We start from the raw sequence: 26,083 nt of genomic DNA, 5'->3' as shown, positions 1-26,083 counted from the left end.
ACTGGCATGCTTTCGAACTGCTAGGTTGGCAGGAGCTGGGACAGAGCAATGGGAGCTCACTCAGTCACGGGGATTTGAACCCCAACCTTCTGATCAGCAAGGCGAAGAGGCTCAGTGGTTTAGACCACAGTGCCACCTGTGTAAAGAGGGCTATAGTACTCAACTAATACTTTACGAAATATACACATGCCTTGCCAAATCTGTTGAATGCTTGAAGCAGGATATATCAGCTGGATAGCTCAGTTGGTTATAGTGTGGTGCTGATAGCACCAAGGTTGCAGGTTCAGTCCTGGTAAGAGACAGCTGCATGTTCCTGCACTGCTGAGGGTTGAATTAGATGATCCTCATGGTCCCTTCCAACCCTATGATTCTTTAGCATACAGTGTGGATCTGGATACAACTTTCTTCTTTTTCTTCTTGAATTAAAAACCCACCCCTCCCCTCTGGTTCCCACTTGACTCATCTCTCACTGGTGACAAGGTACACATCACAATCACCAGAAAGTGACAGCACGACAATCAGGCAATACCAAAATGCTTTCCAGCAAGAAAGAACCTTAGCCTGCTTTTACTTAACTATGGCAACTTAATAGTTGCAGTTTTTCAGTTGGTTCTTTAATCTTTTCTCAGGTACTAATGCCACACTCTACAAAGAGATCCAACCTTCCAGGATCTGCCTTTACATAATAGAAACTGTATAACAGCACATTTACTCAGAAGTCCTGCTGAGTTCCAAAGGGCTTACTTCTAAGTAATTGTGCATAGGGCTGCAGCCCAACAGAATGATCCTGCACATGTCTACTCAGAAATAAGTCCCACTGTATATTGTCTGTGCTTAAGAGGTGGCAGGTATTTTCGTGAAGCCTGAAATTATTTTCTTCTTAAAACTCAGTTAACTCACAGCTAGATAGAGTACAAGGGGAAATTTAAGGTACAAGTTCCCCTGGCCAGGGATGGTCTTGCTTTTGCACAGCACAGCTAGTGGAAAATGACAGTTCCATGAAAAAAAAATGAATCCATTTCTTCCCCATCAAAAAATTTGAAGGCTTCTTATTCATTGAACAAAGAACTCAATGCTTCAGGCTTCAGAAGTAGAGTAAGTCTGGGATGGGGTACCTCCCTATGCTGCAATAGATTTCTGTATCTTGATATTTAAGGGTCAGTTGTTTAAACCAACTAGAGATGTCTTATCACAGTCATTTTTTCCCTGTCTGTTCTTCTAAGTGCACCCCCCTCTGGTGAAAGTGAGGCGCAGCTGATTTTCCCCAGGGACATTTTCTACAGCAGGAATATTTTCACACCTTTCCTTCATTGCTATTTGGAGATGCATTCATGAAGAAGCAACCAACTTGGCCGAGTTACAGCAATATCCATAATTAGTGTAAGAAACCCCTATGGATGCATCCCCCTGTACTACGCAACAAGTGGTTTGGAGTGAAAGCTTCAGGGGCAGCCTTATGGCAAGCAAGGGGAATGGTAACAAACCAATCAGCCGTACTTGCTTGGTGCTCCCTTTAGCAAGAAGGGAAGGGAAAGGATGTTTTGGCAATTAGGCATAACTGTCGTGACAGTGAGGTGTCCTAGGCATCTGACAAAGCAAAATTCAGCTGCCCCTTTGCAACCACGGGACAGATGGAATAAGAACACACAAAATGGCTAAACACTGCAGGGAGACTCCAGTGCTGCTACCCAATTTAGAGGACATTTCCATGTGATCAAAAGCCCAAATTTAATGCAGCCCTTGGAATGCAAGATTTCCTACAGGTCTCCAGGGCCGATGGGTTAAATCCTGAGAGGAACGGCTCTGCCTTGACCTTCTTGTCGTTAACAGAAGTGTGGACCAGGGCTACATCTTTGTGTCCCTAGCTGGAACCCAGCAAGCTGAGACAGAGTGGGACAAGGACCCAAGGTGCTGTCGTACATTCCCCCACCCCCAATCCTTTTCGTAAGACTCCATCATTATGAATGTTCCAGGTGTAGGGAGAATCTACAGCCTCCAGTTCTGCTGTAAGATGGTGGTTCTTTCCCTCAGCTTTTCTTCTTCTTGTAAAGTCTAGAATCATGACCCCTGTGTCCCTGGGACCTGAGGTTCAGGTGTAGTTTCCAGGACCACCAAGGGGAATAACAAAGACAGAGATATCATCTCCAGAGCCCAGCTTGTCATTAGCCAGCCTCCAGCCACGTTCCTTCAGAACCCCTCTGGACCTCACCACCAACTCCTGGGCCACCATTGTGTACCTGGGAAACAGAACCAGCCCATCAGAATGCACACCCACAATGCAAGAGACGTGGTAGAGTACAGTTATTTCAAAAAATAATAATTGTACTTCTTTTAAGTGTGAATGGTGTTCACAGTAATGATCTCATCCCACTTCATTCCCTGTGCAACTAATTAGGAAATTGTAGGCCAGTCATTCATTCACTCTCACTCACCTTTCAGATTTGGCCTGGTAGTGGGTGGGGATACAAGGATCGGGCCCATTGGGCAGAAAAGGTTCCCCACCCATGTTTAAAAACAGTAAAGTGCAAATGGTTGGTTGATTATATTCAAATGTATGTAATGAAGTTCCATCTTAAAAAAAAAAAATAAGCAAATTTTGGGAAGATGAAATTTTGAGCAAAAGAGTGGTCAGGAACCTCTAGCATAAAAATGGGATTTTGAATGGAAAAACAGCTGCCAGTTTAAAAGGTTAAGAAACCCCTCCTCCCACATCTACTACTCAAAATTGCAACCTCTTAAAGCTGCTTTTAATTTCCAAGAAATTGGTGCTTCATTACACAGACACACATGAACAACAAACATGTAATTTGCCCCTAAGACCTAACACCACCAGGGGACTTGAAGGTAAGAGAAACAAAAAGCATTCATGTCCCAGAATAGAAAAGAGGTAAGAGAATAAACCAACCCCAGACTGAGAGCAAACAATGGACCTCGGAATCTTAGGAAATAAAGTCTCTGCTCAACCACTCTAGTGTAAGTATTCCTTGGCACACAGGTGCAAAACCTTGCCCCACTCACCTGCAAGGGTCATTGGGCTCATAGCCCATTAGGACATCAAATACCACATTGGCAACCTCTCGGTCATTGGTGACATCCCAGAGGCCATCTGTGCCCAGCACCAGCACATCGTCAGGGCAGTGCTCATACTGTGTGAGGTCATAAACGCGAACCTGCAGAAAAACGTAAGGGATGCAGCCTCACTGCTCTGGTGGCGAGGCTCTGCAAATGCTTTTCCTCAAGGAGAAGCACTTTCTGAGTCCTGTCACTCCCCAGAGGTGAGGAAAAATTATGCGCTTAAGACACCTCATTCATAAGCGCGCACAGGAATCTTGGAACAGCAGCACTATAGCTACCCAGTAGAATTATCCTGGACACTGAGGTCCAGCTCTGAGGGTCTTCTGGTGGTTCCCTCATTGTGAGAAGTGAAGTTACAGGGAATCAAGCTAAGGGCCTTCTCGGTAGTGGTGCCCGCCCGGTGGAGCACCTTCCCATCAGATATCAAGGAAATAACTATCTGGCTTTTAGAAGACATCTTAAGGCAGCCCTGTATAGAGAAGTTTTAAATGTTTGATGATTTATTATGTTTGATGTTTTTATTTGTTGAAAGCCACCCAGAGTTGCCGGGGCAACCCAGTCAGATGGGCAGCATATAAATAAATTGTTGTTGTCTTGAAGCCTAGCTCTTGTCTTCTGCAGCTACACCAATCTTACCCACTGCTTCAAACCTTTCTATAATGCGCGCTCTCTCTCTCTCTCTCTCTCTCTCTCTCTCTCTCTCTCTCTCTCACACACACACACACACACACACATGCAAAAGCCCCAGAATTTTTCTGCCTCAGAATCTGATCCCTTGTGAGCCCTCCCTCCAGTGTCTTAAAGGCACTACTGTATAGATTTGTTGATGGTGGTGGACAATACCTCAGTCCAAACGCTCAAGCCTGAATTAGAAGCACCACCTGTGTGGATGTGTGTGTGTTGTACAGGCTGGACACATGAGTGGAGTGTGTGTGTGTGTGTGTGTGTGTGTGTGTGTGCTGGAGGTGTGTGTGACAATCCTGCAAATCAGAATGGCGTGTGACAGAAAGAAGCACCTTGCCTGCAGCCAAACTTGGTTTGGAGAGCTAAGGGTGACCAAAAAGCTCCAGGAACATCCCCCCAACAACTTTGAGTTTTGGAATATTTGATGAAAAATAAAAATATGCTGTTACTGAGCAGCTGTAATTTCAGGAAGTAGAATCTTAGCTCTGATGAACTCACCTCTGGGGTGCAGGACAGGAAAGGTTTGATGTGGATGTTGGAGCTGTACACCTTGAGATCATGATCACCCAAACCCCGCGTCACCCCAATAGTTGCCATCATTCGAGCCTAGGAGGAAAGTAAGGGGGTAGTCTCTTAATAGGATAGCAACATAATGAGCATCTGTGCAACTCGGATAGGCTCCTAGCACTCTGGCTTGCCTTGCATGCAGAAGGTCCCAGGTTCATAAGTATGGAAAGAAGGATCAGAGGCAGTCAGCCATAAAGTAGGATATAGATCTCAATTAAAAGAGATGACTCAATTTTTGAGCATGCCACATGCCTCCTCCCATATCAGCCTGGCTATGCATTAAGATCTACAGATGAAGCCTTTCCCTGGGTGCCATCAATTGATGAACTATACATTTTTGTTTCCTTGTTTTAAATTGATTTTATGGGCTTTGTTCGCTTTCTAGTTTTATTATGTGTTGTCATCCTGTTTTTAGTGTTGTATGAAGTGTTTTTATGCTTTCTCTTATTTTATAGGGCACTGAATTATATTGTATTGCTGTGTATTCACCCTAGAACCCATCAGGATTGGTTTAAATTTTTTAAACATAACATACATTGTGTCCTATGGAGTGGGGGGAACAAGCAGGTATCATACAAAAAATGCTCAGTGCAGACTTACCAATGAGCCGTCTCTGTCAAAGCCAAAGTGTGCTTCTGACACCAATATCGCATACCTCAATCTATATTATTAGGTCTACTCCAAATCCTCATGCCCTTGTTTAATGAAAATTCTCTCCACTTCTCCAATGATTAGTGCCTCACCTTTTTACCCTCTCCGTAAACAAGTGGAAACTTCAGGTCATCTTCTTCTATCCTTTTATATGCCCTGGTTAGAAAAAGAAATCACACAAAATGTGTTGCAGTGCAGATGAAAGTTAGAATAGGAAGTTGCCCTAGTAAGACCGCTGGTCCATCAAGCTCAGTACTGTTGCTATTGCGTGGCAACAGCTCTCCAGGTTTTCGGACAACAGACTGTCTCAGCCCTACCAGGCGATGTTGGGGATTGAATCTGGGACCTTTTCCATGCAAAGCATATGCTCTACCACTGAGCTCTGGCTGCTCTGAAAAGCACATATGAATATCCTCATCCCAGTGCCAAGCAAGCAACAAACTCAGTTCAGAACCATTTCACTTAGGTAATTTCCCTGAGTGTACAGGAATGGATTTGCACAAACACCCACAAAATATATGCTTTTCTCCCACTGTTATCTTTGACCAAGCAGGATTACTTAAGTCATACAAAAATCTGCAAAAACTCTTTTGCAGAAGCAATAGCCATATGAGTGTGTACATCATACTCCTCTATAATACCAAAATAAACTCCCTTTTTTAAAAAAGCCTTCATCGTCAGTAACACGACAAAAAGAAAAAAGGGAGAGGTAGATACTTTTCTAGTCTAGCTGAGTAGGGCAGTGATGATGTAACTAGCTGTCACTACAACACAGAGTTCCTTTGTCTTGTATTTCTGATTGATTCTGGCAATCAGTGTAATCTAGATCAGATGAAAAGAGTTACCAGCCATTCATGTTTTGGTCCCTGTACAGCATCTTTTTCCCCACTTCCTTATGCTGGATTCTTCGAGGGAACTCGAGGTGAGTGAACTCATTCCCCAGCAGCTCAGGTCTCAAAAAGCCCTGGGAGAGGAAAGGAAGAGCAAGTTTAGCGATGAACACTGCCTGGATCTTCTCCACCCAAACAACAGAAATCTGTAAGTCCCACATCCCAAAGAACCCTCATGGGGGCGCACTGAGCATTCACAAACTCTTCTATGATTTGTTACACATGCTTTCCCTCAGATATATGTTTGTATGTTTGTTACACTTACAAAGAAGGTAATTTGGGGAACATTTGAAAGTGCAGATCCTGCCGCCGCCCCTCCCCAATACACACCTATCCATCCTCGCTCTCACATACAGATGGAGCATCTAGGACAGGCATAGGCAAACTCGGCCCTCCAGATGTTTTGGGACTACAACTCCCATCATCCCTAGCGAACAGGACCAGTGGTCAGGAATGATGGCTTGTTGAGATGAAAAAGTTATTGGTAGGCATCTAAAACAGTATTGTGAGGGTCAATAGGCAAGGAGTTCAAAAGTGTAGGTGCTGCCACGTTGAAAGATCAGCCACAATTTTAAGCAGCTTAATTATTTGCCCTAGAAATTGGCAATAGTGACAGTTTTACTGCTTGTGCTAATAGCAGCTCCAAGGGACAGGCAACCTAGATCAGGACCATGGGTTAAATCCCCACTCTGCCCAACATATCATATCTGAATCCCCACTCCTGCAGCTATTATACAATAAAGAAAAAAACACAAGGCCCAGTCTTGATTGCTATCTCATCTTGTTTGAAGCCAAAACTTTATTTTCAGTACTACAGTTGACTCTTGAGGGCACATTTGCATCTTCTGCTCATGGCAGAATTAACAATGATCTCCCCCAAGCCACAAATGTTTTGAAAAACCTTATAAAGTCACATTTGGTTAATAAAAAGCCACTCAGCAGAGAGCAACTAGACCTTTGTGACTTGCAAAGGATTTGGTTGAAGTGGTTTTATCAAGCAGCTACCTAATTGCTAGATGAAGCATGAATTAACAAGACTGAGTCTTGTGCAGAAAAAGCTTCCAGGCACAAAAAACATCCAAAAGTGAAAACAGAAGCTGAAATTATTTAAGAGATATTTAAGGGAGACTAATGCACCACTCTCAGTGAGTGCGCAAGCACCAAAGTTTAGCTGAACAGGCAATAATTTTCCATTACCCTAGACAATCTATCCTATTTCTGTGCAAATGGGGGAAACCTGATCCAATCCAGACTGAATCCTATGCTATGTCTGGAGATGTCAGAATCCCATTTTGATACCAGGTTAGATGCTCCTGCTACAGCAATTCATTCTCTTCCACACATACACTCAGAGAAAATTAAAGGTGGCTTTGAGATCATTGCCTTTTCATCCTGCAAAGGAAAAGGGCTTTCTTTGTCCTCCTGGCACTGCTGCCCTAATCAGGGTTTAATTTTCAGAGCTGGCACTGTGATTTCCATGACTTGCCAACGTCTTTAAAAAGAGGCCATTACTCAACAAGCAAACCCTCAGCCAAAGAGCCAACAACAAAAGCTCAGAAGGCAGTATCTACATTCAGCATACCTGGTAAACCTTGCAAGAATGGGGCCCAGGACTCAAACGGGCAGCAAATTATGCAGTGAATCCCCCTTTACTCACCCCCTTGTGTATTTTGAGTGTAACTAATCCAGAGAAAATAGGAAATGGGCAGAACAAATTCTGTTTTTTATGGTACAAAAGCAAAACTACAGAAGATTATATACATCAGGTTTCCCTCTTGCAATGATTTAAGTGGGGCATTTCAGATCACACTGGCCCAGTGTAAAGGATCGTTGCTCTGGCACTACTTACACAAAAGGGTTTAAGCTATAAAAGGACTTTGGCTCAAAGCAAACGGCCCAAGCCCACGGGGGAAGTGTAAGATTGGTTTTCTGAGTGCTCAGTTTCTTTATCGCAGCCAGTGAAGAGGATCCATTACTCGGTGCAATTTCCTCCCTTCCAAGACATGGAAGCTGCTTGGATATAGAACAGCAGATAAGATTCCACCTGGTGTCTTGCCAAGGAGGTCCACTCTGAGCCAGGAAGCATTGCCAGCAGCACCTCTGCTTGCTTGCTTGCATTTTGGACACTCTCACTGTGCTGCCCAGGGATTCTTTCCCCTCCTCTGCCTCAGGGCAGAACTCATGCAATATGCAAATAATTTTAACAAAACCCTGGCAGCTCCTTCCTCTTCTAGGGAAAAGAGCTCGGGGGGGGGGGGTGAACCTTACCTTGCAAGCCTGACTCTAGAATTGGGGGGTCAGCAGGGGGAGCAAAGTGAAAGGGTGGAAGTGAGCAGGGCCTGTATTACCGTATTTTTCGCTCCATAAGATGCACCTGACCATAAGACACACCCAGTTTTTAGAGGTGGAATGCAAGAAAGAAAATATTCTTTAAAGGCAGCGCTGAGCAGAGCCTGTATGCATCCCAGGCTCTGCTCAGAGCTCCCTTTCACAAGCCGTGTGGAGCGTGTGTGTGGTGCTTGCAGGCTTTTCTCCCTCCTCAGGGAAAAGCCCCCAAGAGCCACACACATGCTCTATGTGACTCTTTAAAGGGAGCGCGGCTCTTGGGGGCTTTTGCAGGAGGTGGGGGAAGGGACAGAGGGGCTAAGCCAGAAGCTAGAACAGCAAGAGGGAGCACTGCGCAGTGATCCCTCTCGCTGTTCTGGCTTCTGGGATAGCCGCTCAGGCTGCATTCGCTCCATAAGATGCACACAAATTTCCCCTTACTTTTTAGGAGGGAAAAGGTGCGTCTTATAGAGCGAAAAATACAGAACTTTTTATTGTGCAGTGCTCAAGAGCATTTTGGAAGCAGAAAGGCAGGAGCCCAGCACCACCAGAGCCTCTGGACCAAACTAGGGATGACGTTAGTTAAATAAATGCAATTCACACACACATTAGTAAAACAGCAGCCACAGGGAAGCTTGAGCAGCATCATGACCACATGCAGTGAGCAGGAAGAGTTTAACCCTCACTACCACCACCTGCCTGCGATGGTCCCAAGAGGAACTGCCCCTCAAAGCTGCTATATGCTCTGGAGGGAAAATCTCCATTGCTTCCCTCCTGATGCAAAGAGCAGTTTGTGGTGCATTTTCTTTAGCACCGTGGCAGTGGATGGAGAACACACATGTTATGTGGATGGACGCAATTAACACCACATCTAGTTGGGTCCTCTCTTTATTGTACCTTCACTAAGAGAGCCTGGAAATATGGAAGGAAGAGACTGAATGTTTATCAGCTACAATATCTGCCACCTCCAAAGGTTTATTGCCAGATCAGTTAAAAACATCAATCCTGTTCATGCAGGTTGCTTTTCATTTTTAGCACTATTTTTAATGTCCTTGATCTACAAGCCCCGGAGTTCTGAATATTCAGCACAAGGCAGGGTAATTAATACCCGCCTCCATCAATAACTGCAGTACAGCTTCCATTCTCACGTTTATTCCTGGATGGGTTTGGGTGATAGTGCTAAGTGTTGGGCAGTGGGTTAAAATAAATCAGATGGGGAAAAAAAAGTTAATTCTTACTAAAAACTGCAGCCTTTGCCTCTCTGTCTCTGGAGTAAACTCCCTGGACATTGGAATGATTTCCCCATTACGGATGATAATGGCCCTGCAATGAAACATGGAATGAGGACATTAGAGAGCATGTGAGAGAAAGAGACAGTATAGGAAGGGAAAGCAGAAAGGACATCCGCAGGCAAAGGGAAGCAGCAGTGTTAGCTAAGGTCCACTTTGTGTATGCTTATTTTCTATACAGAAAGGTGATTACTGTGCAGGCGGTTAGGGGAGAAGAATAAGCATGAAGTGTGGCACGAGAAAATGGTCTAGGCAGTTGATAAATGCAATGCATTGTCATACATTAAGTAACCTAAAGAGGCTCCCTCTCCCACAGATTCCTCTTCCCAAAATGCCATCTTATGAGGCACTTGCAATTGCATCATGGAGCTCAGAGACCTATAAGTCAGAGTCTCCCTGATAGCCGCCTGTCAACTGCGCTACCACAATTGGAGGAAGAGAGAATCCTCTAGCTCGCTGCACCCCTTTCAGTCTAAAGAGGCAGAATTCATTCCTGCTGTGTTCTAAGGATTACTGTAGCTCCTTATTTTGTAAGGAAGGTTAATTCTAGAGGCCTTGTCTTACACAAGGCCATTCGGTCCATGGAGAAGAGATCTGAACACAAGTGTCACATTTCAGCCCGGTACCAGTAATTCTCTATCTGTACGGGAAGTTGCAGGCATAGGTAATTGGGATTTGTCTCCCACTTCAAAAAAACCTCTCTGTAAAATGGATTAGAGCCTTCCCGAACCTGATGCCTTCCAGATATTTTGGAGTACAACTCCGATCAGCAGGCTCTGCAGAGCTTGTCTGTAGTCCGGGGCGGAAGTCCCCGGTTGACTGGAAGGCCTGGGATGTTCTTGGCATGATAGCCTAAGTCCAGCAGGTTCCAGGTGGGGCATCCTGGCCGATTTAGTCCTCCAAGGCCCACTGCCCCTGTGGATCCTGCTGCCCAAGGTGGTTGCCTCACCTTGTCTCATGGGTGGGCCGGCCCTGAACAGTGGGACATTGGACAACACAAACACATGATGAAAGGAAGCAGAGCATTAGGAAAAATCAATCTAGAAAACAGAGCAGAAAGAATGGAGGGTGATCATGAGTAGAGAAGCATGGCCAACATAATGGGTAACCATCAACAAAACCATAAGATACAAAGTGGTCAATACATAAATTTGAATACGCACAATTCTCACTCCAGCCAACACTATTGATTGCTAAAATACTGAGACTGAGCAAGAGAAGTGCTGATGTTTTCAAACAAAAAAGGTTTTATGAACAAAAGAAGACACAAAATTCAACTGAACTGCAATGGTAGGCAACAACTGTGCTTAACTCCCAAAGCCTCCAGGTTTGCTGGAAGTAGCAGTTCTAATTTTGTCTAAGTCTTGCATCAGGATCCTGGTTCTGTTGCACTAAAGAATGGACTATGACATATTTAAATAATTATTCTGGTTTGATGAAAAACTTGCATTTGTCTGCAACAGTGATAGAGAGGATGTGCCACAGACACATTACCAACAAATTTGCCCTTCCTATCTTTTTACCCATTCATTGTTTCCTACTTGGTTTTTTTTCCAATATGCACAGAGCAGAGAGTAGCATCTCTGTTTTTAATGCAAAACCACAAAGAAGACTGACAGAGAAATCAGAATGAGGAACAGAACAAGCAGAAGACTCAGTGGAGAAAACAAAACCAATACTTGCCAACTCAACAACAACAACAACCTGCAATCATTCCCCTTGTTTGGGGGCCCTTGCTCTAATTGGCAACCTTGTTTCACTTTCATTCATCTATACTGTATTCCAAAGGTTCTTAAGGCAACAAAAAGACATTTGATGAGAAAAAAGTCAAAGATGACACACCAAGAAAGTAATGGTATTCCACGTTTAGAAATGAATCACTAACAGCAATTGTAACCATGGACACTGTATCAACTATGGATTAACTGGAGACATCTACACTGCTCTATAGTCTAAAAGTGGCCTAGCAACTATTCCTTAGCCTACTTTATGTATTATCTACTGCTGTCGCTGCCCCAATGTTGTATGGTATCTTTTCCATGCCCCTGAAAGGGAAAATGTGTGCACATTGGCCTCCATGAAATTGGGGGTGCTACACAATTGTGGTTCCAGATCATGTGGAAGCCTATGCAGATGGAACTCTATGCACATAGGCTCCTCCTCTTCAGGCATTCCCACCAGTGCCTAGATGTTGGGGCTGGTTCCAGGAATACTCACAGTGTTGGGAGTAGGGCCACAAATGCAGCCTCACTGCCTATTCTACTCATGGAGCCCTTTTCCTGTGAATGATGGGGACTATTCTCCCTAAACTACAGTTCAGTAAGGAAGAAGAGCTAAGAATCTCTATTGGAGAATCATCACCTTCTCCAAACTGCATTCTCAGGATTCTACTAAACTGGTATACTGCCAATGAAAGTTTGTAACGTAGATATACCCAGACAACTCCACACTTGGATTACAATACAATATCTCGCTGATTACACTCCCACACACAAACACCATGCATCCAAGCTGGTTATGACTTTGAGAATGGCTTCCTTGCAGTTTATAGGTACCATCAGCAAACCTCCTGATTTCCTGTTCTCTAACCTAATTTCCTACCAAAGTGACCACAGATTGACAAAAACAGTTTCAAAACACACCCACATTCATCAGGATGGAATCTACATAACAGAATGGTTGTTGCACACTAAAGCCTATTCCTCATACTGATTAGGATTGAAAGGAGACTATAAAAAGACTCAGAAAATGCAAACAAAAGGTACAGCATGGCCTTAAAGGGGGCGGGGAGAGGTGACTCCTCTAATATTGTCTTTCCCTCTTCGCATGCTAAAATCAATAAGACCTGAGATACAAGGGTGTCAGCAACCCAAAGGTGAAAGAAGGGCATTTTGAGCAGGATTTCAACAATCCTGGGGGGGGGGGTTGCCCAAAAAATATCAGATACTAGTTTTTTGTTTTAAATCTATGAAAAGCATCTGTCAGATGCTGGTACTCTCAAAATACTTTCATTTATTTTCAATGTTTACTAAAGAGTTTGGGTTAAAAATAAAGAAAACAGTTACTCATTGAAATATAGCTGTTTTCATATTTGGCATTAGTACTAGATGAATGTCCTGATTATCAAAGAGAGATTTATTTTAAAATTGCTGCTGCAAGGCCAAGGTAAAGAGACAAGCAGTAAAAACATTTTTTGGAACGCATCAACAAACATTGATTTTTCCATGCCTAAGACACAGCACCCCTTCCCCCCTTCCCCTTGTACAGTAAAGCCTGCATCTGTGGGGAGGAAAATGGGGAAACACTTGTTAGCCCTATACCTAATGCTATTATACCTGCTGAAAACACAGACAGAGCGCAAGCAGGGCTGGCAGTCCCAATTTTGTTCCCCCACTTCCATTATGTACAGAAAGGATGAACAGCCTTTTCCACACTGAGGCTTCATTGACTCATGGTCCATCCTACAAGGCCAACTTGTGAAAATGGGTGTGCTCCAAGTGTAAAAGTTGGTGTGGCCAATTTTTTTTTTATAAATGATATGGGCTGGTCCAAATCGGACCTTTGGCCTCACAGTACCAGCAGCTGGGTACTAATGGGAGCAACCAGGCAATATATGATTTTAAAAAAGCTAAGTTTTTGAAAAACAAAATTATCTTTTTTAAAAAATGCAGGCGCTTGGTGGGGGTTGTACAAACACCTTTTGGCATCAAAGTGGTTCGGTAACTCAGATAATGACCATGTAAAGGCCAGGGTATATTATTCCTTTCCTAGTGTCACCATATGTATACCTCCCTGGTGATTTACTGCCTCCACCATAGGGCATAGGCGAGCACATGGAGGGGCGCGTATTTCTAGATAGACTTTGGTGGGTAAGTGGCTTTCTCTCTAACACTCCTGAAAGACATATTTCTTCTGGGCTCTCATATGACCTTTCCAAGCTCACTTGCTTACATGAGGGCATTCCATTCCATGACCAACAGGCAACTATGGCTGGGAAAGACTTCGGTTCATTTCCACTAGGGAGTCAAGGAATCTTATCCTGCTCCTGGTGACATGGCTTGGGCTGCCACGACCCAGCAAGCAGCAGAGTAGCCTTTCCCGCCCTCGTCTCTCTCCTACCTACTGTCACCTGCATTGGCCACGTAGAACTTCCCCAGGAGATAAACCGCAGCCAGGGCGCAGCAGCCTCCTGATGCCTGCCGAGCCACCCGTTCCTGCTCGATCTGAATGTCCTGGGGAGACAGAAGAAGAGACTCACTTGTGGAAGGCAGCTCTCTGAAGAGAGGTACAGCACAACAAGACAGAAAGCACACACATGCATCAAGGTGGTCAGGGATGGGGAAACCTTTGGCTCTCCAGATGTTGTTGGACTCCAAAATCCCACTGGCCTTGGCCATTGGCCCATGGCAGCTCATGCTGATGTGGTCCAACAACAAAACCCAAGCATAGGTCCTCCATCCCTGTAGGACTATCTTTTACAGCAATCACCCAAGCTGCCTCAAAGGTTTAACATCAAAGCTCTGGTAGCTCCCAGTGCCCTGCCAATACAAGGCGTGAATGCATGCAGTGGTAGGAAGCCCAATGATCTGTTTTAAGATGTGGAAAAGCCATGTGGAGGAAGCAGCAATCAGGAGCAGAGAGTGATTCATTCTTTACCCACTCACCACTTTGTCGCTCTCACAAATAGCTTCCCACATAGGTACCTGCACTTCCAACAATGTTTCTTGGGAAGCGCATATAGCTCAGTCAAGAACAAAATAGACATGTATTGCTTCTGTTCTAAAGGGTGTGTATAAATTGAAGCATTTCCCTTTAAAAAAATGCAGACATTTTTCCAATCCCCACTTACCTAGGTAGGAATGGGGAAGCATTTGCAGATAAATACATACCTGACATGATAATACTGATATTTCTATACTCTGGTGTATGGATCTACTCACTTGAGGTTATCTTTTAAACTTACTAAGTCTCTGAAATTGGCTTCACAGCATTTGATTTCCTCTTGGGTCAAGGAGAACAGCAGAACCCTCAGACTCATTCCTTATTTTACTAATGGAACCACATCAACGCCTAATCTGCTTTTAAAGTCAATCAATGCCTATTTTTCCTAATCTGTTTTAGACCTTTAGTCCTGCCCTTCCTCTTCCTATTTAGACCAAGCTAGGAGGATTTTAATTGCATGCAAATAATTAACATGCATTAATTTTTTTTTTAAAGCTGCCACAGAAAGGAAAAGGAATGAGATTGGGACTGCAATACATTAAGAGGGAGGGTTAAACCTGTCCTCCTCCTCCTTCTCGAAGAACCCAACAAAAATCTGTAGAAACTTCCCTTCCCTTTGCTCCCAAGGTTACCGGCAGTTAGGAATCCGGCAGAACATATTTGCTTTTCAGCAACAGTGCATCCATCCTCACCTGAAGTAGCTCCCTTATCTGAGTTTGCGTGGCTTTAATATGCAATCTTGCAAAGGACTGCGTGCTGTTCCAGTGATGTAATTTGTTTATGTGTGGTGGCTTCTCATCATAAGATGACAATATCATGGTGTGTGAGCATAGTTGAAGAAGTTTCTGCCCACACATCAATCCCAGAATGCATTGGGCATTTCTCCAAGATAGGATCAGGGAAAACACACACACACACACACAATCAGTTCAGTAGGGCTATTCACTTCCTCGTTATTAGAATCAAAGAACTGCAGCAATGTAAGGGACCACAAGAGTCATCTAGTCTGATCTCCTGCAATGCAGGAATCCTTTTACCCTACACGGGGCTTGAACCCACAACCCTAAGATTAGGAGTCTGATACTCTACCAACTGAGCTATCCTGCAGGTATTGTTTACAATGACTATTAAAAGGAACAATAGTGTTTACATGATTAATTATTACAGCAAGGTAGAAAGGAATGTCATGGAGAGACTTGCAAATATTTTTAAAGGCATTTGGGGAAGGGCTGTAGTTCATTGATAGAACGCCTGTTTTTCATGCTGAAGGTCCTATGTTCAATTCCTGGCATCTCTAGGTAGGACTCGGAATGTACCACGTCTGAAACCCTGGAAAGCTGCTACCAGACAGTGTAGACATCACTGATGGACAAATTATCTCTATAGTGCAGATTTACATGCTTATATTGCTAACTTATTTTAAAAGTGGAGGTGAAACAGTAGCAACAGCACATTTACTCTGTGCACTGAAGGTCTGGGGATCGCTATTCAACTTCTCAGGACCCACACCTGCACCCAGTTTGTCATGTGGGAAGCCATAAAAAATTATATGCTTGTAGTGTATGCAGTTTCTGACTATGTTACTTCCTGTGCTGCAGCAATGGAGCCTGGGGGCCTGAACTTCGCAAGGCTGAGCTGCAGAGGAACAGCCAGGCAGAGCAGACTCATGATCTGAAAGCTGGGTAAGCAAATACCCTGTCAGACCAAAATAGTCATGGGTTGCCCTGTCAGCATCTTGGCTGCAAAAGGAAGTGAATCCACATTCTGGAGGGAGGACAGCCAGGCAGGAACGGAACACATCCCAGATCCTAGGACTGTCTCCAGCTTGCACTTTATGCCATTTCTGTCACTGTGCGGGCTCATTGAAAATGGGGTTTTTTAAAACAAGAACAACAACAACAACAATTGATTTAGGTTTCTTTCATTTGTGACCTCAAATGATTCCAGCTGGGTATCAGAGCTATACTTTTCTAATTTAAATCTGAGATTTAGGAAAATTCGGGAGTGAATAATTCACCCTAGGTCACTTGGTCAGTTTCAAGGTCAAACAAAATTCTTTACCTGGGATCTCCCATGTGCAAACTCAGTTTTCTATCTATTGCACTCCACTTCTGGCCAGTAAAATCTTTTAAAATGTTTTTATAGCATTGAATCAGACCTTCTTCTCCAGGATACTCCCTGTTTTTTCCTAGCACACTCACCATCCGCTTGAATGCATTCTCAATAGCTCCCACCACCAAACTCTCATGGGAAACGGCCTTTTCCATATGGAAGCGTGGCAGGGCATTGTTTGGGACCTCAGCATCTTCCTCAGGCAGAGGAACCCTGTTTGGTTCTCCTAGAACTGTCCTGGGACTATCTTCCAGGCAGATTGGAGGAAGGGATGAGTCTTGCAAGATGTCCACCAAGTCTCGGAGTTGGTCACGGATTTGGAAGTGAAGCAGCTTGGATGCCATGACTGCAGCTCCACTTCCAGCATGCCCATCAAACAAGCCCCAGTAGTAAAACGTCAGGCCTTTGGTGCCCTGCAGGGAACGAGGTACAAATCAAATCAAATATAAGAGAGAATTGCCCCGAAGAGCCGAAGGAAACAAAACACATGTTAAAAGCCAAAAGAGACGAGGCAGTAACACTACACGATTCCATGAACTTTAATTGTTGAAGCAACATTCAGCTCCTTCTGCACCACTGGTTAACTTAAATCACAGTGTGCAAATTTAGAGGCTTAATGGACATCCTCTTCCCGGACTTCTGATCTACTGCAATGCAACTTGAGGATGAGAAACGGAGGGAAGGATCTGTGCGTAAAAGGCTATGGAGTAAAAAAGCTTGAAGAGCACGTATGGCAAATTCATGTGCCACTCATTCCTTTTACAGCAACATTGACAATAAATACTCCAGGGGAGAATGGAACAAATCTCAAGGGAACTTCTGAAGTTCCAAACATCTTGTGTCAATACATCAGCTGTGAGTGGAATCACTTTCTCCTCTCCTCAAACCAGGATAGAGAAGGTAGACCTAGGACTGAGAGCCGACATTTAGAAGGAACTCCAGCCATTGTGTTGCTCACCCCTTCTAGATCTCCAGAGGTTTCCTTGGGGGCTGGGTTATTCCTCACAGCCCGTCTCTTTTCCACATACACTGCCTCACAGCACGCTTGATCCTCGTTGTGTTGGCTCTTGCCAGCATTTATCACCCTGGGCAGAAAGAAAGATGCAAACAGACAGTGTTTGATTAAATTAGTGAACTTCCTTTTCCCATGCGTCAAGGCGCTTTCAAAGCAAATATAAAAAAATGTAACATAAGCACTGATAACTGGGAAACACTGGCCTGCAAGCGCTACAACTGGAGAACAGCCTTTACCAAAGGTGCCATGGACTTTGAAGAAGCACAAACTCAGTGCGAAAAGGAGAAACGAGCTAAGAGGAACGCACATTTGGCAAACCCACTCTGGCCCAGAAACCGGTGTCCCCACTGTGGAAGGATGTGTGGATCCAGAACTGGTCTCTACAGTCACTTATGGACTCACTGTTAAGACTGTGTCCATGGAAGACAATCTTACTCAGCTACCGAAGAAGAAGAAGAAGAAGAAGAAGAAGAAGAAGAAGAAGAAGAAGAAGAAGAAGAGCTTTTTTACAAAGCTGAAGACGTAGTGTCATGTCACTTCTTCCAGGAAAGTGGAAGACAATCTGAAAGAGGGCATATTTGGTAGTCACAGTTTCACACATTACACAATATGCTGTCTGCTGACTGGGCAATCCTCCTTGCCTAAGACCTGGCCCTGGCATTGTGTGGTGTGTACACTTATCCCACTTCGCTGGTTTCTTTTAGTGCTTGTTGAACTGGTGGCCTGTGGCCATCAACAGGTCCACTAAGCCATTTCTAGTGACCCATGCACCAGCACTGCCACTAAAAATGTTGGTAGCAGCATCAGTGGCAGCATGTCCTTGGAGGAAAGAAATACAGCTCAGAGTCTAGTGACGGCTCAAGATCGCAATACCTGAAAGATCGTCTCTCCCCATATATACTGTCCTGGACTTTGCGTTCATCATCTGAGGCCCTTCTTTGTGTGTCTCCTCCACATGAAGTCTGGAGAATGGGCCTTTTCTGCAGTGGCTCCCTGTTTCTGGAATGCTCTCCCCAGAGAGGTTCGTCTGGTGCCTCCATTATATATATTTTAGGTGCCAGGTGAGAACACTCCTCTTTGATCAGGCCTTTGGCTGATTAAAATTCTACAGCCATTTAAATGTGTTGGGGGGGTATTATTGTTTTGTTGCTTCTGTTTCAACTACTAATTTGTGCTTTTATCTTGTATTTTTACCTTGTGAACCTTCCTGAGCTCTTTTGATGAAGGCTAGTATATAAAATAAAATAATAGTGCGGGGAACCATTTGGGCAGAACCTGTTGGTAGTAGTTTTCTTTCCTCCTCCATGGGGAAAGTAGGCAGCCAAGAGCTCTGATCTGGGGCTGATGTTTCCTGAGTGCTCTTTATTACTGCAGGCACTCTGGAAACCTTGGATCAGTTCAGAGCACTTGGTTGTTCACTCCCTCTGTGAAAGAGAAGAGATTGCCACCAATGGCAACAACCATCCTCATCCCTCACCTTTCCCATCGGTTGTTAAGCAGTATCTCTCAGTTTTTCCTTGTGCTGGCTACAGAAATGAGAGCAATACGAACGTCAGTTGCAGAAGCACAACAACCCACCTTTGTGGGAGGAAGTTGTAGAAATGTGAAACAGGAAACGTTCCCTGGACAAGAGCATGCAGAAATTCTGTTTGCAGAGCAAAAATGGGTTGACGTTTGAGGAGTGTGGTTGAACAGAGTCTGAGAGCTTTAAAACTCTCAAACTTCCTCTCACGTACACTTTCCCAGAGCCAAGAGGTTAGCAAATCCCTCCACGTGCCTCTGAAGCAACAATGTCTTTTTAAATACATAAAAGAACTGGAAGTACAAACAAACTGGAGGAGTGTCATCATTTTAAATTGCAAATACCCAACCACACACAGAAACCAAAATAAATAATTAAGAAAATCATGTATTTAATACATTTATATCCTGCCATCAAACTAATATACATGGTGTCCCACATAGTTCAGTCCCCCGTTTTAGCAAAGATGAGAGCTCTGCCTGTGTTTCATGTTTCTTCAGACCATAGCCTGTCTGTTTAAATATATTTTAAGACAATGCCTCCTTCTCCTGAAGCTTTTCTGAAAAGGCAGGAAGCAGAAAGAAGAGTTGGAAGATATATAGTACCTCATAAAATGAGAAGGAAGTGGAGCACACAGAACCTGCTCCAGGTATCACCATTCAGATCCTGGTGGTGTGTTCTTTGCCTGCAGGCTAAATCCAGCTCAGTTGTCATATATCTGCTTGTCCATGACATACAACTAGCGGGGTTGTCAACTTTTCAACTGGCCTGCAGATCTGCTGTAATCATGAGGCAAAAATAGTTCTTTTCAATTATGTAAGGTGGAGAGTGGGCCTATCCTGGCTGGCTTTGCCCCTACCATCATGCCTCCACACATTGGGAAATCATCTACCAGTGAGGTGATTAGGTTGCCAGCCCACGGAGATACTGCATGAATTTGGATAAAGGTAAAGGTAAAGGTACCCCTGCCCGTACGGGCCAGTCGTGTCCGACTCTAGGGTTGTGCGCCCATCTCGCTCAAGAGGCCAGGAGCCAGCGCTGTCCGCAGACACTTCCGGGTCACGTGGCCAGCATGACGAAGCTGCATCTGGCGAGCCAGTGCAGCGCACGGAAACGCCGTTTACCTTCCCGCCAGTAAGTGGTCCCTATTTATCTACTTGCACCTGAGGGTGCTTTAGAACTGCTAGGTTGGCAGGCGCTGGGACCGAGCAATGGGAGCGCACCCCGCCGCGGGGATTCGAACCGCCGACCTTTCGATCGGCAAGTCCTAGGCACTGAGGCTTTTACCCACAGCGCCACCCACATCCATGAATTTGGATAGCTTCCCCCAATGAGAGCAGGGGGCAGGAACACAATGGCAGGAGCAGGGCCAGCTGGTACAGGCCCCACTGCAAGACAGTGAACTCCAGAAGATGGAGATAGATCATTTCCAAGCTGTGAAAAGCTTTTCCTGAGGGTTCCCTGCTGTTTGCCACTGTCAAGGGCAGGGATGGGCAAATATGTCAAATCTTGCAAAACTGTTTCTCCTAATATGTTGCATATTTGTATGTTATTTTTCACTAACATATGCATTTCTATGCACACGTTGCACTAGCATATATATTTTTGTACACGTTACTTAGCTGACAAACTTGCATAGCAAAATTTGGAGAAGTGCGAATTTCAAAAGAGGGCTGTTTCAGTTCATGTCTTGTTTTGGGAAAGTGGGAATTAAGCAAGTCCTCCAATTGCGAACTGAAACAAAATTCTCCCTGATCCCAGGGCAAGAAAAACTGCTACAGAGGCTGCTTGAAATTTGGCAGTGCTGTGATTTGGTACATATCACGTGATTCAATTTACTGTTATCCCATAAAGACTACAGCTGCAATCCTGACCTCACTTATCTGTAAGTAGCTCCCACTGCATTCAATGGGACATACTTCTGAGTAGCCATAGTTAAGACTGCAGCTTACATGGTACACCTAGATTCCTTCTCAGAAATAATGTCACCCAAATGTGTTGAGTTTTATCTCAGCCTTCACAGATTTGTGGGCAGCTTCAGACATTACAAAGAAATGTGCATCTACAAATGATAAAGCATAACTGCAGCAAACATGTCATTATATGGGTAAGATTCTTAAGAAAACGGGAATCAAACCCAGATTTGTATTTCTTACAATTTGTTGCCTATGAAGTGGTCCTTTGGTACGTTTCTACCCTTAAAAGAACCTTAACTTTCTACATTCTCCAGCAATGCATGATGGAAGTATGTAAAACAAACATGCATTAGTGGATTAGGGTGGCTCATTTTGAGCAGGGCCATGGCACCGTTGGACAGTTATGTGCAGAGAGAGGCACTAATCCCAGATGGCAGGTGCTGTGGGCAGCAATGGCAGCCTTCCCACACCCAGCTATTCCTCCAGGACACTCTGGCTATTCCTCACTGTTCAACATTAGACCTAAATGTTCCCCAGGCCTATCACACACATCCTAAACAAGCCTGCTGCCCTCAGGTGCCCTGGAGGAAGTCATCCCATTGCCAGTGTTGAAGTCCAGTGAGTTTTGGGCATGGAATGGAGGGATGTGCCACCTTGCCCTCTGCCTCAAGGAGCAAATTGCCTTGAGTCAGTCCTGGTTATTTGCTTACTTCTTATTTATTTTATTTCTGAATCGCTTCTCATGAGGCATCTCAAAGTGATGCACAACAGTTATAGTGGTACCTCAGGTTACATACACTTCAGGTTACAGACTCCACTAACCCAGAAATAGTACCTCGAGTTAAGAACTTTGCTTCAGGATGAGAACAGAAATCGTGCTCCGGCAGCGCGGCAGCAGCAGCAGGCCCCATTAGCTAAAGTGGTACCTCAGGTTAAGAACAGTTTCAGGTTAAGAACAGCCCTCCAGAACGAATTAAGTTCTTAACCTGAAACTGATCTTAACCTGAGGTACCACTTTAGCTAATGGGGCCTCCTGCTGCTGCTGCGCTACCGGAGCATGATTTCTACATTTATATATCACTTTCATCTAGGAAGTTCCAAATCCTGCAAACGGTAACGCCCAGCCAGTTTCCACACAGCTACAAATATATGTTTCCATTTACAACCAAATACCCCTGTTTTAAACACTTTTACTTTGAAGCAGATTTCAATCCAGCCTTCAAGTTAAGTGCACTTACGCCTCAGGCTGAGATCCTATGTATGCTTAGTTGAGAATAAGCCCTACTGAATTCAGCAGCATTTATCTCAGTAAATGTTCACTGCATAAACACAACCTGCAACTTTGAGAGTAACCAGTAATTTTAATGGAGCTTCTCCAGAGGAAACAGATCCAAGTGTTCAATTGACAACAATGGTCAAGGTCTCTCCTTCCCTAAATAAAAAGTTCAGAAAGAAAAGAAAACCAGATCAGCAAAGGGCACCTCCCCTATCTAGATAATTATTTTTAGAACCTGTATCATTATCTCAGGGCTGAGCCCTAGTAACCTTCTTATAACCAAGATGTGTTTTCCTGCCAAACAAAGGCAAGCTAAGGTCAGGGACAGAGGAGCAAGGAGTCATCCACTTTTATGAAAAGTGGAACGTTTCACTTATTGGAAACTGAAACTATAATTTTATGTAGATATGTGAAATGTACATAGGAATAAAAATAGAATAAAAGAGGGAAGGAGTAAAAGCTCTCTTTTATGTAGTTTCAGTGTTTTGTAATATAAACCCTATGAATTACCGGTATATTTTTTAAAAAAGAGACCCAGCTAAAACAAGCATGAGCTCCTTTGTCTGTCCAAACTCCTATATTTCACCAGCTAAATGCCAATTTCCCCAAACACTGCATCTCGCTATACCCCATAAAAACTTTAGCTACTGAATTTCTATCCGCAGGAACCTGTTCAGAATAATGTGTGGTGATCTTAGTGAGAATAAAAATTAAAAATTCACCCATACAAGCCCCAGACACCAGAGGGTGTATTTTCTGTTAAAGTAGTTTGCTATTTTTGTATGTTCTGGATTCTCTCCAAAAATACATTTAGCCATATTTTCAAGCTTTTTCTTCCAACTGCAAGGACAAGAGAGCTGCTTGTGTGGGTGTGCATGAGAGCCAAAAGTGGGTTAACATTAAATGCAAGACTGCATTTAAAATGTCTGTTTTTCCTTTAACAGTAGCAAAGTGGGGATGGTAATTTGATGGGGACTGTGGAACATGGAGAGCTTTATTTTTAAAATCATGATGGCCTTGACCCCAAGAGATCCTGATTTTCAGTGTTTAATCATCTTGTATATGACAAAATCTGGAATATTTCATGAATTCGAAGGTCATCCTCCCTCACGAGCTATACTAATCTTCTCTATATTGTATTTATTATGAACAAAGCTGAAGAAAAAGACAGGAGCTGTCCATTTGTAATGACAAATTTTGGTGGGTGGGTGTTGTTGCAAGAAATGATCATTTACAAACTTTCTGAAGAAAAGAAGGTTAGGAGACTCAGTCTGATAGCATCACTGACCTCTCCCAGCAACTAATCCAACACCTGCCTGCCTTACCTTTAAAGGCGGCGGCAAGGAACTCAAGCCTTTCCTGGGACTCTCAGCTGCACCTAATGTAAATCATTCAAGAGAGACAGATTCTCCCACAGCAAGCCTATGCACAGTTCCTAGAACATAAAAATGTCACTGTGCACCAGAGCTTTCCAAACTTCTCATGTTGGTGACACACTTTTTAAACATGCATCATTTCATGACACAGTTAATCAGTTTTACTAGCAAGTCGGAGGTGAAACTAACCCCTTTCCAGCCCTGGGAGGAGCGTGGGGATAATCTGTGCAACACTTACACACTGCAGCCGACACACTAATGTGTCGCGACACAGTTTGGAAAGCTCTGCTGTACACAGCTGAGCTCACTTCCTCATAAGGATCAGGTTGCATGTAAACAGGTAACAGTCTCAATATGCCTTTAACAGCAGAAGCGGAAAATAGATACACAGGCAGTGTTCCACGTTTTCCCTCCTGCACATCACCCAAAAAGAAGGAACATACTGGATAAAAACTGCATAAAATTTGCATGTGTTGTTGCATATAACTAAACACAAACTTTAAAAACAATTGCTACAATTTAAGCACATCAGGGAAGATTGCGAGGAGCTAACCTGTATGCCTGCTCTGTCTACTTTCCAGGTGATGGGCAACTTCAAACACCCTCCCTTCTCCTCTGTATCTTCTTTCTCTTCTTCACTGCCCACCAAACGAAGACTGTCCTCTGCGAAACCGGACACAGAGCACCCTGCTAGGCTTGGTTAGCTTAAAGAACTACTCCCAGCCCCATAGCCCCGCCCTGCCTTCTCCATGAGCGGCCGCAGAGCATCTTCAGACCGTCCAAGGTGAGTGAAGCATCTTGGACAGCCGAGTGGCTACGCGACGGGGCTTCTCCACCTGACCGCGCACCTGCGCTCACAAGTCCTCAGAGATCGGGGCGCGCCAGGCTAACTTGCAAGAGGGTGAGCGGCGCAGCTGCGCGAAGACCTACGGCGCAAGGGTGGGGGATGTGGGGTGAGGTTGCTCGCGTTTGAGGAAAGGGCCATTATCAATTGATCGGCGGATTGGAAAGGCCAGAGCCCGAGTCTCATCGCGTTACCTCATCTACACGTGAATACACCCTCCCTTCTCGACACCTTCATACTAAGGGAGCTATGGCTAGAATGATTAAGAAAGGCTGGAATCTACCTCGACGTTAAAGGTTAGATTATAGGAGGGGCTCTGGTGCTGGATCCGTATTCCCCAAGGACCATCTTGATGCATGCGGGAAGCCCGCAAGCACCACGTGCGCCCCTACCGTGGTAGAAACAAACACGCGCTCACCAACAGGTATTCAATGGTAGACTGCCCCTGAAGCTGGAGGCTCGCTTTGCGAGCCATACATAGACCGTAAGTTCGCCTTGGCTCCGAAAGCCCTTATCTTTAAATCCCAAAGTTGTCTGAACATGCTCAGAGACACTTTACCACCCGCTACACGCCCAAGATTGGGAAGGGCAGAGAGGGAGAGACAGACATAACTACAAGATCCACAAGCACGCACCCCCCCCCCACTTAAAAATAATAATCTCTGGGTGGGGTATGCTTCCCAGCGGTCCCGCGAAGCTGCCCTCTCCCCGCCTGCCCTCCCCTCTCGCCCGCCCTCTCCTACTCGGCGTAGCCGGTGCTCCAAGGCAAGCGGCGGCGGCTCTCGCGGGGGCTCTGGACGGCTCGGCCCGTGTGGTCATCCGCCCGCAGAAGCTCCTCGGGCGTGAGCTGTAGGAAAGCCGGTCTGGAGAAGCTGCTTCGGGGCGGTTCCCGGCAGGGACCGGTGCTGGCGGCGGCGCTGGAGCTGGGCCCGGGGGCAGCGGGCGGAGGAGGGGGCGGAGGCGCCGCCGAGCCGGAGGAGGCCGTGGCGGGCGGCGGGCTCGAGGGGCTTCCTCCGCTCCCCAGGCCCCCGACGAGTTGCGCCATCGCGGAGCGCACCCTGCCCAACATGCTGCAGGAGCCGCTGCCGGGCGCCGCGGGCTCGGGGAGGCGGGAGAGGGAGGCGCGCTGCCTGGCTCCGCTCCCCTCCTCCGCCTCCGCCCGCTCGGGCTGCAGCTTCGCCGCCAAGTCAGGGAATCTCCGAGCGAGCGCCTTCCCCTCCCCCCTCCCCAACCAGCTTCCAGCATCCTCTCGGGGCGCCCCGAGCCTAGCTAGGGCCTCCCTTTCGCGCGCGTCTTCAGAGCCCCGTCCTTCGGTGTCCTCCCCACCCCAGTGGCCTCTGGGGCGAAAGCGACTCCTTAGCACCTCACCTCTGAGGAGTCCCTCTTGCGCGCGCCCTTTCCCCCCACCGGGCTGCTTTGGAGAGCCTCGCCCGCCGCAGAGTGGCTGCCCCTCGTTGGCTTCTTATTGTGTGGACTGAGATTTAGTGGACCAAATGTTTGCGGGCTTTCGATGCTACAACATTCGTGGACACAGCATCGATGATCTTCAGGCAATCCACAGTTATTTTAAGGGGAAAGTGATGTCTATATGATCATATGTACAGTATACTGCAACCCCAGAGTCGTCCGTGACTGGACCTAATGGTCAGGGGTCCCTTTACCTTTACCTTTTATACTGCTTTAGGTTTTTGTAGTGTAAGGGCCTGAGCTCAATTTAGAGGGTGATATAAAAATGCAAGGAACGTGGAAATAAAAATGCTGCTGGTCTCTGAGGTGCTACAAAAAGATTCTCTATTTGTGTCGGACACACCATTGAACT

The 26,083-nt window shown here is 45.2% G+C and overlaps 1 protein-coding gene across 2 annotated transcripts; it reads right to left on the bottom strand.

Annotated features, from left to right (window-relative positions):
* Positions 1 to 565: 565 nt before the first annotated feature.
* Positions 566 to 25,547, bottom strand: PPM1J (protein phosphatase, Mg2+/Mn2+ dependent 1J). 2 transcript variants are annotated; one of them, XR_014008425.1, is made up of 11 exons: positions 25,008 to 25,547; positions 17,274 to 17,400; positions 16,405 to 16,728; positions 13,601 to 13,713; positions 9,431 to 9,515; positions 5,823 to 5,941; positions 5,070 to 5,133; positions 4,258 to 4,365; positions 3,019 to 3,170; positions 707 to 2,237; positions 566 to 676 (listed from the first exon to the last, which is right to left on the bottom strand). XR_014008425.1 is itself a non-coding variant. In XM_081195197.1 (10 exons), the coding sequence occupies exons 1-10, from the start codon at positions 25,331 to 25,333 to the stop codon at positions 2,090 to 2,092; spliced, it is 1,566 nt and encodes a 521-aa protein (XP_081051323.1). In that variant the 5' UTR covers positions 25,334 to 25,547; the 3' UTR covers positions 566 to 2,089. The 2 variants fall into 2 exon arrangements, 1 of the variants encoding a protein (XP_081051323.1); XM_081195197.1 differs by having other exon boundaries at positions 566 to 2,237.
* Positions 25,548 to 26,083: the final 536 nt, after the last annotated feature.

Source organism: Podarcis bocagei (genome assembly GCF_964188305.1).
Source record: "Podarcis bocagei genome assembly, chromosome: 5".
Taxonomy (NCBI): Eukaryota; Metazoa; Chordata; class Lepidosauria; order Squamata; family Lacertidae; genus Podarcis; species Podarcis bocagei.
The sequence above is the reverse complement of the archived record's forward strand: the minus strand, read 5'-3'. Positions and strand labels throughout refer to the sequence as shown.

What these genes read in the sequence shown, in the direction of transcription:
- PPM1J (XM_081195197.1), bottom strand. Translation starts at nt 25,333, where the DNA reads ATGTTGGGCAGGGTGCGCTCCGCGATGGCGCAACTCGTCGGGGGCCTG. An exon ending in AGAATGCATTCAAGCGGATG is followed by an intron (nt 13,714 to 16,404) that starts GTGAGTGTGCTA and finishes CTGTCTCCCCAG; the next exon opens with GACATTCAGATCGAGCAGGA. An exon ending in TTTACGGAGAGGGTAAAAAG is followed by an intron (nt 4,366 to 5,069) that starts GTGAGGCACTAA and finishes CTTTCCTCCTAG; the next exon opens with GCTCGAATGATGGCAACTAT.